The sequence below is a fragment of the Emydura macquarii genome, unplaced genomic scaffold (assembly GCF_026122565.2).
Source record: "Emydura macquarii macquarii isolate MOO-44397 ecotype Brisbane River unplaced genomic scaffold, CSIRO-AGI_Emac_v2 contig_1348, whole genome shotgun sequence".
In the NCBI taxonomy this organism is placed as follows: domain Eukaryota; kingdom Metazoa; phylum Chordata; order Testudines; family Chelidae; genus Emydura; species Emydura macquarii.
Genome location: NW_027131485.1, coordinates 15,875,346 through 15,893,578, shown reverse-complemented (window position 1 = coordinate 15,893,578; position 18,233 = coordinate 15,875,346). Strand labels below are relative to the sequence as shown.

Here is an 18,233-nt window from a genome sequence, read left to right as displayed (position 1 = left end):
CTACAAAGTCTGACTTTTAATATTGACAATATTGTTCCAAGGGTTAAATATCTAAGTGCAATTATTTTTTATTAATACTCTCAATTTGCCTGGGCAAAGCACCTGTCATTGAGTTGTAATCCTAAGCAAAGTCATATTTGCATTTCTGATAAGCATTTTTATGTCAAAGAGACATCATCTAATCAACTGGACTCATATGACCAAATTCCAAATGGCCAAGAAATAGTGTGTGTGTGTGTGTGTCCAAACTGTGTTCAGCTGGCCAAAACTACCCTGAAATATATATATGTATATTAGTCTCAACATTATTTTTCTTAATAATTAATCAACAGTTACTATGGAATAATATCATGTGGTGAAATCCTGGCTCCACTGCCATCAATGGGTGTTACAATGGGTTTAACATATTAAATGCTTTTCTAATTTAAGCAATTCCTGTAGGTGCCAAGTATTACATGATCATGAATAGCAGGAGAAGTGGCTTACAAGATACTATTAAGATCTGGTCCATGCTTCGCCAAAGTCTGAGAAACCCTATTCTACAGTTCTCATACAGTGAGGTTTTACAAATGACACGCGGTATAATATACATATGTATTGGAAGGTGAGGACTCCTTATTCTAAACATATGAAGATTCCTGTTTGCTTTGTTTCAGAGGCCATCATTACAAAACAAGTCAGTGCTACCGCACAATGCATCCTAGTTTTTCAACACAGTAAAAGTATAAACTGCATGTTCCTAATTCTAAGACTGGCAACTCAAAAGAGGACGGCTTATATACAGCACAAAAATCCAGTGCATTCTGAACCTCCATCTGGTTCCATATATCAGGCCCGAGTAGAACAAAAGGTGTACAATGAAGACGTTTAAAAACTAAACAAACAAAACTACAGGTAGTATAACATAAAAAAAAACAGTTTTGTGCATGGGTAGCTAGCCACTCCTGTTCCAACGTTGTCAGCTAGTACTCCTGCCTCATTCAGCATCCCAGTAATGAAGCATTTTTAGTTCTACTCGCTTACTATATCCTACTCAGACAAGCATCTACTTGAATCTACAGTGCCTAAGCAAACAAAAAATCTTCCACCAAAATATCATCGGATCATATTAAATGTATAGAGGGCACAGGCATGTGTGAATAATAGAGTGGGTCTTCTCTCCCCATCCCTTTAATCACCTTCAATATATTTCCTGTTGCATGACAAACTCAAGCAACATGCTATTCTTAAATTCCTGAAGATGACAATATTCCAGTTTGAATTACTGTCTCAACTATACAAGGACGTGATACTTCAGTACACACAAGGACAACAGCAGCATGGGTCTACACTGGTTCTTTTGATCTTGAAAGGGAGTATGTGAAAACACTCTCCTTTCTTATATACTTATTGGTGGTGGAGCCCAAACTTTGAAATCTCTAGTGGAAGCCCATAGGAACAGACTGGAGGTATCTTTTTAAAGCACTTGACACCTCAATAATCATAAGCCAGTTAAACGTAAGGCAACACAGTGAAATCAAATATTTATTCACTGACTAAAGCCAAAAAGCATTACAGCTACTGGAAACCTGAGGCTCCCATGACGAATGGATGCAAGGTCTCTCCCGTCATTCAGATTCATATGCAAGATATGCATCTTTGAGTGGAAATATGATTACTACAAGTCAGAGCAATCTATTTCTGCATCACTTTGTCGTAGTAAAATATTGTGGCATATAGTAGGATATACTACTTTTAATTATTATTAGGCATTATCATGTAGACAATACAGAACTGGAGACATTGTCTGCCAGAGATTGAAATCATCCTTTCACCTCACTTCCTGATGTTCTTAGCACTTCAGGATGAAAAGATGCTCCTTTACCGACAATTCATGAATGAAGCAGAATTGTAGCTTGGGATAGGTTATTTTATTCATCTATCTTCCTTTAAGTTTGATACTTAAGAGAACAAAACATTTTGATTTTTCAGTATGTAACTTCTCAAACCATACTTCCAAGGTATCTTGATTAAAGATATTAAATTATGTACTGGAAGGATATATTCTACAATAAAATGAACAAAATATATTTACTGGCTTCATGTTCAGACCACATCTTTAATAGTAAGATGAAAGGACAGAATCCTGCTAATGGGTATGATATTCGTAAATGCCATATCAGGAACCAAAAATAAACTGTCTTTATTTTGTTTCCTCCACAGTGTGGCAGAACATTGATTTTTATATAAAAAGATAAAATGCTTACTCCTTTGGTGTAGCCTCGTTTACTTTTCTGCACCTTTCATATACTATTTCAGAGTTCATTTACCATCTTCATCAGTTGTAAACGCCTATGACTGCAACTCATCAATGATGTCCAATAATTTATTATAACACAGGCTGGATACATGATTATGTTTAATCCTTATACTTTTCTCTTTTTCAACATTTGAACAATAGTAAATAACTTTATTAGCGGTAATTTTTCCTATTCCTCACTCGACCTTTTTTCCTCTGTCTGAATTTGTATTTGGGAAATAGGTGGCAAGACACAGTCTGGAGTATGTGCATAGGATTAAAGGTCAACATAGTCATTATCTCTCTGTGACTTTTTATATTTTATTCCTCAACATAATTTAAAAAATAAACAGGCTGCACTCAGAGTTCAACACCAGCCAAGAGAGGTCCTGGGAAGAGTCATGTGGTTTGAATTCTGATGTAGGAAGTGCCCCATTCCAAAAAGGGATTTCTGTAAGTTTGCTGACTGGGTTGTGTTAAATTGAGACGTGGTATTCAGAAGTGTTTTATTAGTGTTCAGGAAAATCAGAAAAAGTGAAATCTCTGGGGACAGGTGGAATACTCTGCCACTGTTATTGACTCCTGTGCCAGCACCTCCCCCAACCCCAAAGTGAAGGGAGAGGGCACATTTTGGAGATAGGCATGGCAGAGCAGAGCTCTACTATACCTGACTTCCAGTGTCATAAGGTCCCTGAAGGCACTTATACCAGCGTGGTAAAGTAGAACTGCTCCTCGTGGCTCTGGGTCAGCCACAGCAGGCTCCCTGCAGCCCTACCTCTCCACTTTGTTTGAGCTCCAGAATGGTGAACCAAGCCCTAAGATTTCAGCAATTTTATTTTGGCTACACTGCATGGAAAATAATTTTCTGACAGCAAAATTTAGAAAAAGATTATTGAGAATCTCCATTACCTGGTGTGGGTGGAAATGTAACAGAACCCACATGCTTCAAGACATAAACTAGCCACTACTTGCTTGAGGATTAAGAAGAAGATACCCCAATGGATATGTTATTTCGTAATAATGTATTAGGAGGATTTTTCTACCTTCCTCTGAAGCATCTAGCAATGGCCATTTTCAAAGCTGGTCCACTGGTCTTATCCATTATGGGATTTTTATGTTTCTATTTTTGTTTTATTGGTGAAGTGTATGTATTTGTTTTACTGCTTCCACTGTAAAAAGCATATTAGAAAATATCCAGGTTATGTTGGAGCATGGCTGACAATGCTGTTTAAAGCTCAAAAGAAATCTGAAGTAGGAAAGTAAAGTAAAATTCTTGTCCCTCTCTGCTTTTTCCCCCCATCTTTGCTCTGTGATGTCTAATAAAAGCAGATTAAAAATAATTTTATAAAAGGTGATTTTGTCCCTTGATTGTTTGTAACCTCAGGAATATCAAACCTTATCTTTCTTATTTTCCAGGAGCAGTCTTCCCAACATGACCTAGAAATGGGCAGTCAGAACCCTTGACCCTTAAATGAACTTTTCCTCCAAACATTTTTCAGTAGTTTCAATAGGTGTTAACAAGAATAAAACAAAATAAGTTTTAAACAGCCTGAATAAAAATCCCTTCTCCTTTCAGTTAGTCTAGGCTTCACTGCCTTTGTGATTCAGCATCACAATCCCACTAGTTCTGCAGTAGTCCCTAGCATTTTTCAGGAAAAGCAAGGTAGAAATCAATTTCTAGTGTATAAAACCCGAATATTTTTCATCTGCATGTCATCCCTTACCTTTGCATTCCCTAGCTATATGGAGATTTTTATCTCTGCTACACTGAGGTAGCATTAACATCATGTCGAATCTTGAGTTACCTTATCTGTCCTCCCGGAGGCCAAGTCCCACCAAAGTCAAAGACAGCTGACCTGAGTAAGGACCAAGAATGCAATTCTGCCACCCCCCTTTCTGATGCTTTATACTTTAAGCACCCTTATTGAAATAAATGGGACTGCTTGTGAAATATGGCCCCACTAGGTCTTGAATATATGTGAGTTTTTTTTAAGACAACAGTTTATGAACAGCTTTGGGTATGAAATTGTATTAACTTTTAATTAAAGTAAATATTTTGGGTTAGAGTAATCCTCCATGTATTTATCATACTGCAGACCCACAGAATATTCATTATTTTGATACTACTTTTATATGCAATACAAAATATTAGTTAGAAATATTTTATATTAGATTTGCCCCTCCCAACACTAACATGCAATTTGGTCTGTGAACTCAAGAATACATTTTTCTTGTTCTCCGCTTGTCCTTATTTTTATCCTCTTTTTTAACCCTGTTATAGTCTTGGCCTCCACAACATCCTCTGGCAAACAGTTTCACAGGTTGACTGTGCTTTGTTCCTTTTAAACCTGCTGCCTATTAATTTCATTTGGAAACCCTTAGTTCTTGTGTTATGAGAAGGAGTAAATAACTTCCTTATTTGCTTTCTCCACACCAGTCAACGCAGGTGTGTGCACGCCCAGCATGTCAAAGCCAGAGAACTTTGCATAGCACACGCATTTTATGACTCCTTCCAGTCCCCCAGAGACTATTTAATGGTGGTGCCTTCCTAACCCCCTCAGTTCCTTCACACCAGAATCTGTGTCTGAAGACTCCAATGCAGATCAGATGAAGGATCGGTCATGGAACACACCTCTGCACCCGCATCTCAAAGAACAACAGTTAAAGTACAGATAATTAATCATTTTTTCTTCTTTGTGTGGTTTAAGATGCATATTCCATTCAGGTGACTCTCAAGCAGTAACAAAAGGAGGTAAGGCTTGCAGTCTTCTTAAATAGTGACTGCAGAACGGTTCTTTCAAAGCCTGAATCTGACCTGGAAGCAATCACGATGGTGTAGCATTTGGCAAAGATATGTACAGAGAATCAAACTGCAGCCCTACATGCCATGATTACAGGAAGTAATCCATCTTGAAATTGTTTGTGCCGAATCTGCTTGATCTCTCATCCGGTCCACATGGGAGACAAAAAGCCAGGATGATAATCAAAATGATTGAATCCTGTCTAGGTAGAACACTAAGGTTTGTTTTACATCCAAGGTATGAAGTCATTGTTCATTTGCATTCAACTGTGGCTTGGGGGAAAAAATACAGGCAAGTACATTGTTTGGTTAAGATGAAAAAGTGAAACCACTTTGGTCACAAATTTTCGATGTGGCCTGAACGCTACTACATCTTTAAATAATTGGAGGTTTTGCCAGTAGGGCCTCCAGTTCATTTATCTCCTTGTTGATGTTATAGCAATATGAAAGGCCATCTTCTGACAAAGGAGAAACAGAAAGCAGGCTGCTAGAGGTTTGAATGGAGGCTCCGTGAGGGAAGCAAGCACAGTGGTAAGGTCTCACGGAGGAACAGATTCTTTTACAAGCAACACCTTTCAGAAATCTAGGAGTGGAAAATACTCATTTCCCTTGCATCAATGAATAAAATGCTGAGAACACTACCAAGTGGACCTATAATGAGCTGAGAGACTGACCTGGCAATTTAAAACAGAACAGGTAATCCAAAAAGTCCTGAATCCAGGCTAATACTGGCCAAATTCCCTGAGCCAATGAAAAGTGAAATCCAAAAAGCATCTCCACTTGCCCAAATAAGTTCCTCTAGTTCTAGTAAATAGCTTCCTACTATTAAGTAGAATCTGCTGGACTGCCTTTGAACAGCTTTTTTCCACCTGATCTAAACAGACTGCATCAATGCCACAAGATGCAGAGTGCTCAGACCTGGATGCCACTGCTGACCATGATATTGGGACAGTAGGTCTGGAAGGAAAGGAAGAGGTGAGAGAGGTTGGACCAAGAGTCTGTAAAGCTTGGAAAACCGATATTGTCTTGGCCAGGCAGGTGCACTGAGTTATTAGTATGGCGTGATCCAGCTTCAGTTTGAGAATGACTTGAGGGATAAGCAAAATGGGGGGGGGGGAGACACACATGATCACCAATTCCCAGTTCAATGGAAAGGCATCAGATTTGGCAGCACCAATGGCATTTTGTCTTTTTTTGTAGCCCACCATTACATATATGTACCCCCCATCCTGGCAACTTCCAATCCCATACACTAATCCCTCAGCAGCAGCTCCTGTTTTACACAGCTGAACCCGACTCCCTGCTCCAGGTGTTGCAATGAGGTGCACAGAATCCCAGCGCACCTCCAGTTTTGGCCAGCTGCCCCTCTGTCATGACAGAGTGGAGACCAGGCCAAATTTGAGTGAGTCTCATGGAGGGATGGCTAGGCCAGACCTGAATGGTGCGCCACATAGAATGAAGAGGCAGGTTGGGAACTACTCATTGCAGGGTGAATGCAGGGTGGGTTCACTCTCCAACTGCCCCCCATAACCCGCTACAGTCTCCCCTTCGCACCAGGCTGGGAGATGTGTATGTTTGCCTAGGCCAGGGCCAGCGATGGGTTAATCAAAGCCTGGACGTGGCAGCCCATCTAGAACTTTCCTGCAACATACTCATGGGTTGGGACCTACTGTTTGGGAAACTCTGCCCTACCACTGCTGTCTCAAAACACCTCATTCTGGAGCAGGAAGGATCATCTCTAGGTCTGAGTGGGTAGCTCAACTGTAATGTTGGGATAATCATTCATTTAAATCCTGTTTATAGTTCCATAAACTTACATGTTCATTCAGAATTATAGAGTGGAATTATAGTCCTGAGCACCATGGTTCAGTAAGGGACAGGGAAGAGCTTACATAGCAGAGCATTCAGGGAAGGAGAATACTTTCTATAGTAGTGCTGGGCAGAGAGCAGTGAGAAGCAGGTCTTACTATACCTGTATGAAAGGTCTAGCAAGCTCTAGTATGTTAATGATTACTGGCCTGCAGGAAGAAGGGCCATGGGACCCCTCCACCACTCAGCTTTGCTCTGACCACTTTTTCTGGGCTGATCACTGCTGCTGACAGGGCAAAAAGTCTCCCTTCTTTTTCCTCAGCATTACAGAGCTAGACTGCATGAGGCCTGAGCATGGGGATAGGGAAAGGGCCCCTTTGTGTCCTCTCCCCATGTCCACTGATAAAGTAAAGACAATTTTCCTTCCTTGAATATGTCCACCACTCCTTGGACTATTTGCTGAGACCACTGACACACTTCATACAGACTATGAAATGACTGACAAAAGTCTGAGGGTACCAACTCAGTTCATTCAAGCTACCAAACAACTGGCAGATGGTAATAGCTTTTGATCAGTATAATCATACCATTTTCACTAGCAAAAAACAAACCAACATGACGTAACCATCTGTTTCATAAATCTTAACAATAAAGCTGTGCCAAACATCTTGTAAATAGCGACCGTTTGGCAAATTCTGACTGGTATAGCAAATGGTCAAAATAAAATAAAAATCTCTCCCCTCTGGCCAGTCCAACTTTAAGAACTTTTGCCACCAACAAATTATATATTTTGCTTTTGAAAGTCAAATGCAGGCATCACAACACAGAAGAAAGCTGAAGGTCAATCAAACTGTGGGTTAGCGAGACACGTTTGTTCTAATAGTTGCATATATACACAACAAGGGGAGCCCAGAGGGGGAGGGAGTTTGTGTGAGCCTAGAGAAAACCGAGAGGGAAATACCACAAACAACATACTAAAAACTTGTCCGCAGTGTTGTTGTAGCTGAGTTGGTCCCCAAAACTAGCAAGTAGCTTATCTGTACAGTAATTATCTTTTTCTTCCTCCCACATTTTAAACTGGGAATTGATGGTATAACCATGGTATAGGATCCAATTCCTAGAATATGCAGAGACCACTATGGAATAGCAGGTGGGAAAGATAGTTATACGGTGAGAGTGCGGGACAGATAAGAGAATGGATGCTTGGAGTGATCAAATAGATAGATGCCATCCCCAGACACCATCGATGGGGGAAAGAGGAGAGTGCACAGGGAAGAGTGTGGCCAATCCACAAAAAACACCTGTTTTCCTCCCCAACTGAGCTGCCAAACCTGCATAGTGCCCAACAGTGTAACAGGCACAAGTTGCGCTTCCTCTACGACAAGCACACAATTAAACCCAGCTTCCTGGCATAGTCCTCCCCCAGTTACAGGGACTCTGTACTGCCTACATTAGCAAGTCATCTACATCAATACCTTCTTCCCTCTGTTTCCCCCCAAAACATGCTCTTGAAACTAATAAGATTCCTGTCAAATGGAGGGCTCCAAAAGGGCTCCAAATTTCAGCACCCTACTTACTCACCAAGAATGAACCTGACTCCTGTTGCATTTCAAGCAGGACTTTTATAGCACAGAAAGAACCTGGGTACGTTATCAGCAAGCTCCACATTGTACCATTTTAAAATGATGCCCCGAATGGTAAAACCAAATTATTTTCCATGAATTAACAAACTAAAAGTTATTTCCATGAGTTACAGAACTGCCTAACTCTCAAGTGAAAGAGCCATTCATTAGTTATGAATGGTTATGCCTCATAAGTACCATATTCATTTCTAAGTCAGCAAATTTTAATTTCAAAGTAGGTCCAGTATTGTGTGATTTATAAGACAGACACGTAAGACTCAACCAAATAATTTTACTTTTATGTCTATCTGTTCAATAATGGCATAAGATACAAAGTACAAGTATATATGAGGGGTGCATTTGTTTTCAGGTGAGATGACATAATAGTCATCAGCTCAGTTAGTGGAGTATACAGTAAATTAGCCCTTACAAAACTGGCTGGTTTTTTACAATTTTATCAAGGATCTGGGAAAGTTTGATAGCCTGGTGACAGTTTCCAAGCAACTGAGAGGCACAGTAGGGCAGGACTTTTCCCTGGAATATCAACCTACCTCATCTCCCTCCTCCCTGTCAGAAACTCTCAAGTATTCCCAAATAACTTGTCTTCCTGTTGTCAGCTTTGAACCTTAATTTGAACCCTAATTAGTGGGGGAAAGTGGATATTAGTGTCAAATGGGGAGTCACTATAGGGCTATAGCAGTAACAAAACATGAAGGGAGAGAAGGAAACTCTGTGGAAGGAATGGAGAAGAAAGAGGGACTCTAGTACGGAAAAAAATTGAGGAAGCTTAGGAACCTGGGAAGCATAACTGACTGGCAATGTGAGATCAGCAGCATGAAAGGAACTGGGTTACATGTTGGGGTGAGGAAGAAGAAACTGCTGCTGAGTATATTCATCCACAATGTTCAAAGACTTCTCGACTATTTTGATGGCAAGCAAACTTTTTGTGTACTTCTTTGTGGCCTGACACTTTCCCTCCAGCCAAGTTTTCCATGAGTCCCACTCTCCTTGTGACAGAGAACTTGGTATTTGTCAATTTATGTTCCATAGGTGGTGAAAACTGGTAAGAGGAATTTTTCTGAGGAAAATCCATTCAGCCTCTTTGCGAGGCCCTTTTAAAACTTGGGTGCAGACAGACTGAGGCCCTGTCTACATTAAGGAAATCATCAATGAAGTTACATTAGAGCACGCCTCTAATGCAGACACATTGCGCTAGGACACAGTGGGGCTTTCCCCTGTGCAGTTTACTTCTGTGAATCACATGTGCATTGGTGGGGTTTGTGGGGTAACTAGCTAGATGGATACAAATGTATTTCATGTAGTTAGGGCCACTGTTCTCATGACCTAGAACTTACAACCAGGAACAATGGCAACGCAAATCAGAAATAATTGCCTCCTTTTGAAGATAGATGTATGCAAAAGTTTAGAGATAGTTAAGGCTTGTCCATACTAAGATAAAAAGATGTATTTTAAAAATGTGTTACCACATTTTAGCTAATACATTTAAAACCCCTAGCGTAGACAAGGCAAACTATATTTGAACATATATTACCTGTAGAAGTGAATCCTAGAATCCTCATTAGGGTTCACCTCAACTACCTAAGAAGCCAACAGACCCAAAGGGAGATGCAGGAGATGGCCCTACTGACCCCCATCATAGCATTGCCTGCCTTCTCTGATACTAGCTTTAATGAAAGTCCATGAAACAATAAGCTTGGAAGGTGGATGAGATCTCTGGCTGCCCACACAGTTGTGTTCAACTTTCATATTGAAGATCAAGAGACCCCTGAAGCACAACCAGAAAACAATTCTGATTTATTCCAGAATCAGAGAGTCTTCCTTTCTATGCAGAAATGTTGTAGTGAAGACTAGACATCTATTACACTTGGAAATTCAATTCTCTGCTGCTGAGTGATTGTACTAGCCAAACTATATTATAGCAGTCATATGTAGCAACCACTATAGTTAAGGCTCAAATGCAAGTTCCTTGTTATCATGCACTTGCAACTCTCTGAAACATGCTCCCTCAGGATAACTTTTTTTTTTTTTGCTTAGTCTGAGTTTAAGGTGATTTGTATTTGTGTTTCTAAAGTATGAGCAAAAAGTGTTCATCCATTACTGAGTTACGCAAATATGAAATAAACACATTTTCCAACTTAAAAACTTAATTAAAAAAGTATGTAAAATCCTATATTATTGTAGCATGCTTTTTTATATTATTTTAGGATATTACATCAAACTAAGATCATGGTAAATAAATATAACTGGAGATTATATGTATATATATGTATGTATGTATGCATGTATAATGCAGGCTGCTCAGATTTAAGGATATTTACCTCCACTTTCAAAACATATGTACCTATTACCACCTTGTTCTCTGAGCAGATAACTTCAAACTTGATATGTAAATAGTCCTTGATGCAGTTGAAAAAAATATGGCATTAAAATGTAAATTAATTGAATCCATGTCAGCGGACTTCCCTGCACCTGGCATAGACTTCTAAGTATGCTCGCAAGCTGGCAATTTAGGAGACAAGGAATGAAAGATGTTTAGGAGGTAACACTGTGGATCTGGAAATGAGAAGCGTTGTGAATTCACTTCCTGTTGATTAATAGATATTAAATATATTAATTTTAAAAAAATATTTTGAAGCCAGAGTTGCCTCAGTAGAGAGTGGAATTGCTCTCATGCCAGGAGCTCAGAGTGGGAGTCACTCCGGTGACTCTGGTGACATTCTGGTTCCCAACTAAGTAGGGACTGTGATACTAGCTGCGACAACTAGTTTAGTATTTCCTACCATGTAAACAGATTCAATCTTCAAAATACAGAAGTTAGGAAAGTTTTAAAATGGATAGTTGAACTTGGTGCGTAGAATGGGTCCTCAAATTGTAAGCTACACAGCTAGATACCTGGTACATCTGCACATATATTTATTTACTTTAAGACAACAGAGTTTCAAACATTTTAAATGTCAGCTATTGGGCTCTGTACAGTTACTGCCTATTACAATGGCTAGACCTTCATACTCCTCCCAAGAGTCAGGGTTTAGCAACAGCCTGTATGCATCACTCTGCTGTACCAGCGTCACTCTCAAAATGCTATCTTGTTTTACAGAATCTCATCTTCTTTTATTTTATTTAAAAAAAGATTCTTTAGCTGTGAAGAAAACTGCAAAAATCAAGATTGGCTGGTTTTCTAAAAGACTTGCTCTAGGAATTATTTTGAAGAAGTTCTATGGCCTCTGTTATAGAGGAAGTCAGACAAGATGATCACAATGGCCTGTTCTGGACTTGGATTCTATGAAAAAATAAGAACTGAGGGACGCAGAGACATATACAATGATTCTGCAGAGAACCTGGAATAATAATTCTGAAAGATATTAACTACCCCCGTGTATTTCGGTATGGCAGGAACTAGAACTGGGCAGGAAACAGATTTTGGGGAAAGGAATCATTCTAATTCAAGATGGAAAAAAAAAAAAAAAACCCTCCAAAATTTTGTAAACCAAAAATTCAGAAACTATTTTGGTTCTGGTCAACTGAAACCTTTCATTTAAATAATTTTGAAATTATTGTGTTTTGATTTCAATAATTTAAAATGTATTTTCACCCTAATTACCTTAAATTTCAAAATGAAAAATCATTTTGACCTGGAAAAGCTGAATTTTTCATTTCAAAAACTTTGAAACAAAACATTTTCAAATCAAGAAATTTGCTGAAACAGACCCTTCCTTGAGAAGTTTTGGTTCTGATTAACTAGCATTTTTGATGCCATATTTCACCAAAAAAAAAAAAAAATCCCAACCAGTTCTAGTGATAACTCGAATGCTAGTGAATGTCAACATTTTAATTACTTCATCCCTCATTTAATAAAGGAAAAGAAGGCTCTCAGATCTCAACAATTTACTGTAGCATCTTATATTAGTACCACATATTGGTGGCATTCAGAAAAACCACTACTTTTTTTTTCTGCCAATCAAGGAAAAGCCACACCAAAAAGCCTAGCACAGCTCATGGTCATATTCAATATTTACGAAGGGGGAGCCAAGCTCAGGGAGCCCTGTAGAGCAAACCAATGCATACACACAAATTTTAATCATCAGCAGCACAATCTGCCTTTAAATAAGTGACTCAGTGAGTGGGTGAAACTTAGATTTTGGCTAGAGCTAGGAATACTCCCACTCCCTCCCCCCCCTTCGCTCCCCTACCAATCTGACTCCTGTCAAAAGTTCGGGTTTTTTTTAATATGATAATTTGAAAGGGGGGAAAAAAAAGAAAAACATGCAATGCAAAGTAAACACTGTACAGTTAAAGGCACCAAAATGTAAGGTTTCAAAAGCAAGGTTAAACTGACCAGGTTGCACTTATGGAGAATTTTCTGGTTTTCTTTTTAATTGTGTTTATTTCTAGATAACTTTTTCTACTGTCAAAAATATACTAAAAATATGCAAGATATGCAATGTGGGCAAGTTAACATTTTTGTGGGAACCTTAATTGTATGACTTCCTGTAATTTCAATTGTACAGCCTTAACAACACATTAGCATAATTTTCTGAATTTAATTCAGCCGGGCCCTTTTAAGGTGGACCATTACTTGCATGGTCTGGTAGAAGGGAGAAGAAGGGATAGAGAGGAACTTCTTGCCCTTTTTCCCAACCATCCCAAAAGCTTCAAGGTGGTGAGAGAGGAGCTATAATGGTAGCAGAGGCCAAATGGGCCCTCTCCACAGATACCAGTATATAGGCTAGAATGATTGACAGGCTGGTTTGCAAGCAGGCCCGGGAAGTAAACCTGCATCTGTGATGTTTTACCCACACTCTCACCAACACTAGCATTTTGGGGAAGGATGGATATGTGCCTGTCACAGGTGGTGATGTGGGACATGTGGTGCTTTGAGTCCCATTAGAGGGTTTCCTATGTGATATTTATGTTGGTGTGTTCTGTCCATGAGTTTCCCATTCTTGGTCTTTTCCTTTCTGTAATTGTGTTGTTGTAACTCTTAGGCATACAGGGTGGAATGTGCTAGTTTTTGCAAGGGAGCCACTTAGGGTAGGTCTACACTGCAGCTGGCAGTGAGCCTCCCAGCCCAGACAGACAGACTTATGCTAGCTCAGCTCAAGCTAGCATGCTAAAAATAGCAGTGTGGCTCTTCTGGTTCAGGCGGCAGCTCAGACACCCAAGCCCACCCGACCCACTGGGTCTGAGATCAGATGGCTTGCCTGAGCCTCTGCTGGAACCCCAACAGCCACACTGCTATTTATACCATGCTAGCTAGAGCTGAGCTAGCATAAGTCTGTCTGTCCGGGCTGGGAGGCTCACTGCCAGCTGCAGTGTAGACACACCCATGAGGCCAGTGAATCAAGTGTTGGGTATGCTGTTTGGCTCACAGATTCTGAAACAGCCTGTCTTTAGGGGCTAATGGAGGGTGGACCTGAACTTTTGGCATATTACGCAGAAGCAGGTCAGCCTGGTAGCCATTATGGTGCCCTGGACTTGTGCACCTGGCTGGGACCACAATGGCCAAGATTTGTCACCGTGGGGAAGAGAGGCTAAACCAGTTCCAATCCCAACAGTGATTTAACCTGCAAGAACTCTTTCACTCAGCTGCTCGCTGTTGGTTTGGTATCGACGAACATAGTTGCAGCCAATCTTAGCAAAAATCCTTCAGTCTTTTTCCATTAAATGCGTGGCAATTTCTTTTTGCTGCACTATTCAAACCACCCCAGGAAACAATTTAATAAATGCGTGTTTAAAAATAACCTCAGTCAGTGGCAGTTTACTTTATTTTTTTTTTAAAGAAATGACAAAACTCACTATTACTGTCCTATTTCTTTGTTGGTAGTTGACATTGCCAGATGCACAGGAAGTATCACACAGCCAGTCCCTGGCATCTCCAGAGCCTGCAGTTCCGTGGCTGACTGACTGCAGGAGCTTATGAACCTGTCTAGTAAATAGCCTGAGTTTTTGTCTGGCAGGACACAATGTTTAATCAGAACTGTGTCCAGCCTGTCACAAATACAAACCACTTACCAGACAGAAATAGTGACTAGAGTGGGATCTACAAGGGATGAGGCTTGTCCACTATGGCCTGTTTTTATGGAATACTATTCTGGTCTGGGATGCTGGGATCTGGGACTCACCCAGTCTACCATTGATACAACGGGCCAGATTCTTCCAATTCTAGGAGTCCTTTTGATAGAATCAAGTATTAAAGTAAATTATGTATTTTAATGATCATGTGCAATGATAAGATCTCTGTTTCAACACTTGCAGGGGCTAAAAGGGGCTGTGATATCCCCCAATTGTCAAAAATTATATCTTCATTTTTAAAAGATTAAAGAGATTTCCTAATTAGCTGAACATGGTTTATTACATCATCATTTAGGGTGGATTTCAGTGTGGTGTTTACTTTGCACCTTGGTTTTCAGTAAATGTAGGCTGGCTACGGAGAGCCAAATACTGCAGACATACTTGAAATAAAAATCCTATTGAATTTCACTGAGTAAAGAATGCAGCATTTGGCCCTGAGAGAAGCAGCCTAGATTCTGATTTCCGAAGAGATGCCACTAGGAAAAAATGAAACAAAACTGAATTTTTATGTGTAATAAATTAATTAGTTAATTAATTAAACACAAACATTCTAGTTATCCTGAGATAACTTTCCAGGGGAGAATTTGAAAAAAGAAGTTTACTTCATCCAACCTCCTTAATAACCAGATGTTTGCAATCATCAAAAATACACTTTTAGCTGTAAATTTCTGTGTTCTACAGCATTCAATCTCTAAGAGAATTTACATAACAACATGTGACATATAAAATGCTGAAAGCCACCAACCATGACAGTACAAATTACAGTCATTTTTCAATACTCTGTGCAAGGTGCACCACTTCAGGCACTTGGATTGGTTGCATGCTGTGTTGGTTTCTGTGGTGAGACAAGACCAGCATGCACTGCACTCACAAACAGTTTGTAGCCTTTGGGGATGTATTGTAACAGGTAAAAGAGGCTGATTCACTTACCCGCCATAGGCTGGAATTGGAGGAGGAGGGGCTGCTGCACGAAACGTGTTGTACACTGTGCGACCTCGACCTCTTAGATGTGCACCTCTGTAAGCAGCAGCTGCAGTTGCAGCAGGGTAAGGGAAGCCTGGCACTATGGGAAAGACGAAAGAAACATAAAGAACTCCAGTCATGCTGATCGTTCCAATTTAAAACAAGCTAACATACTGAAAATGTAACACACTGTTTCTGTGTGTATTCAAGCTTGTCTGTAACTGGGAGAGGTGGGAGACTCAAACCAAGCAAATTGTTACTCTGACAAAAGGCCAGATCTTCTTACACAAAAATCTTTTCATGCAAACAGGAGGCAGCAAACTGGGCATTTAGTTTAGAAAAAATAAAAATAAAAACACTACAGTAGCTGGCTGTAACTCCCTTAGGGGAATCTCACTCAGAAGAAGCAAGTGGATTAATGGTAGCCTACACTATTAGAGGAAATTAATCCCTTGATCGGAGACTCCCAGGGGGAGGGGAAATAAAACTACCCTGCTTAAACTAAAGCTTCTAGTACCAAAGATGATAGTTACACTATTGTGACATAGTTTTACTGGACAATTCAATCATTACCAGTGTCTGAACTGAGTAACTTGATTGAAAAAGGTGGCTCAGAAGGATACAGCATCCTTTCAGAGAGATCTCGGATATCTTTTACTGGGGACACAGTTGGATCATACAGGTACCAGCCATCTGCTACAATTCAGTGCGTTCAAAGGCCAAAGCTGTATTATTTGGAAGTATCTAACACTCATCCCTAACAGTGATGGTTTAGCCATATAGGTCAGGAGCAAGAGAATTCCTCAACTATGTTCAGTTTACATTTCAACATGAATTGTCATTCCATGTAAGACTTTAAAATATTTTCATCAGAATTAAACTGTGACAAGCCAAAGTATAAGAGTTTTAGGGACAAGATATTATTTTAAATGTCTATAACTACACTGCATAAAACTTTATAAATGCAAAAGAAAAATGTCTGACACTTTCTGCTTTACTTTCTTTTTAAGTTTGTAGAACCATGTGTTGCATTACCTAGATTTTTCCTGTGACAGGCTTTGCTGGCAAATGTTAGAACAGATATGTTTTGAACAGCATACCCATCAATGATAGGGGAATAAATTCAGCTCTGGTGTAACTGTAATTGCTTCAGCAATGTTAGACCAGGGCTGAATTTGTCTCAGTATGTAAAAAAGAAAAGAGAAAAAAACAAACAAACAACAAAAAAACCCAAAGAACAAACATTACCTAGTAAACCCTAATAAAAGCAAATGAATAGAGGTAATGATACATAAAACGCTTACTATTTTAAAGTTGAAAGATGAATGGGTTTGAATCCAGATATGTCTTTCATCAGTTTTAATATTAAGTATTAACAGAAACATTGAATTTGAAATAAAGAGCATGAAAAATTCACAATGTGCAGAAGCAACTGGCTGTCTGCATAAGGGAATATACTGTAAATTATAATGACCTATCCATTATCACCTTGCTATAGTACCTTCCAGGCTTTACACGATCCCTCTCAGCGACAAGCAGGTTTCACAGTAATTCTGCTACGATTTAGATGTTAAGATACAACATGAAACAGTGCTATGGCAATTTACTGAAGGGAGAATATTTTTTAAAAGTGCAGATCTGGTATTCAGTTTTATACTTCGTTATGCTATAATTAAAAAAAACTCAAAATCAGCAGGAAGTATTTGTAGGTTTTAAGTATATTGCTGCTCATTTTGTAAAAAAGTGCATACAAAAAGTCTTTAAAAAAATAAAAAGAAATGCGAAGACTTGGAATGTGTTGCAAAGATCTTTTCCCTGGGACACATGAGAACGCATTTTATGCCCCCGGAATTCCAGTCATTATCAGAAACACTTTTGAATATACATCAATGAGTCAGAGTCATACTTTCATTGTTCTAAACTAGAGATTTATTTTTTTTTAGAATCCCTTTAAAGTCTTGTTTATAAGACTTAATTACGGTAGACGTACATGAAATAGTAAATCACAGAAGGCCAGATCCCAAGCTCCTCAACTGAAGGCTCAATTGTCCCTTGTAGACAAATGCTGTAGTAAGAGGTAGCACAATGAGTCATGGGGAGCAGACTGCCACCCAGACACACAGATGCAGTGCCTCTACTACACCCTTCAGGGTTGCAAATTACTACCCACCATGAAGCTGGCTAGTACTTGAGTGGAGAAGCAGGGCCCAGGCACCACCCTATCACTGCCCATCTCTGCCCCCAGGAGAGAGCGAGGGAGCAGTCTCTGTGCTCCCTGAAGAATCGTTTGTAGCCTTCCCCACTTCCACTGTGCATGCACATCCCACCCACCTCTCAATTTTTAATCAGGAGAACCAATACTGTCTTCAGTTAGAAGATGCATACAGTGGGATTTTAAACAATGTTCTAACATGTTAACTAACATGACTGTATATTCTAGTGTGGACAGGATATAAACATGTTCACAATCATATTTAACACCAGGGTCTCCCTGCTATTAACAGCAAGACTCTCAAGTTCAACCCAGGGTTAAACAAACCTTGGAATAAACAATCTTTGTTCTGTCTTTACTAGAATTTACTACTATGTTAGTTAACTGTTAAACTGAAATAAAAAATTCCAGCCTTGACAAGATTTTTGCTTGAGCAAGGATTAAGTAAAAAGTAAG

General features: G+C 39.5%; 1 protein-coding gene across 2 annotated transcripts in view; it reads right to left on the bottom strand.

Moving 5' to 3' along the window:
- LOC137155175 (RNA binding protein fox-1 homolog 1) overlaps window positions 1-18,233 on the bottom strand; it is a 194,800-nt gene that overhangs the window by 50,192 nt on the left and 126,375 nt on the right. For both annotated transcript variants that reach the window (XM_067551274.1, XM_067551275.1), the window contains exon 9: window positions 15,533-15,665. In XM_067551274.1, the coding sequence (XP_067407375.1) occupies window positions 15,533-15,665 (133 nt within the window). The remainder of the gene's footprint in view (window positions 1-15,532; window positions 15,666-18,233) is intronic.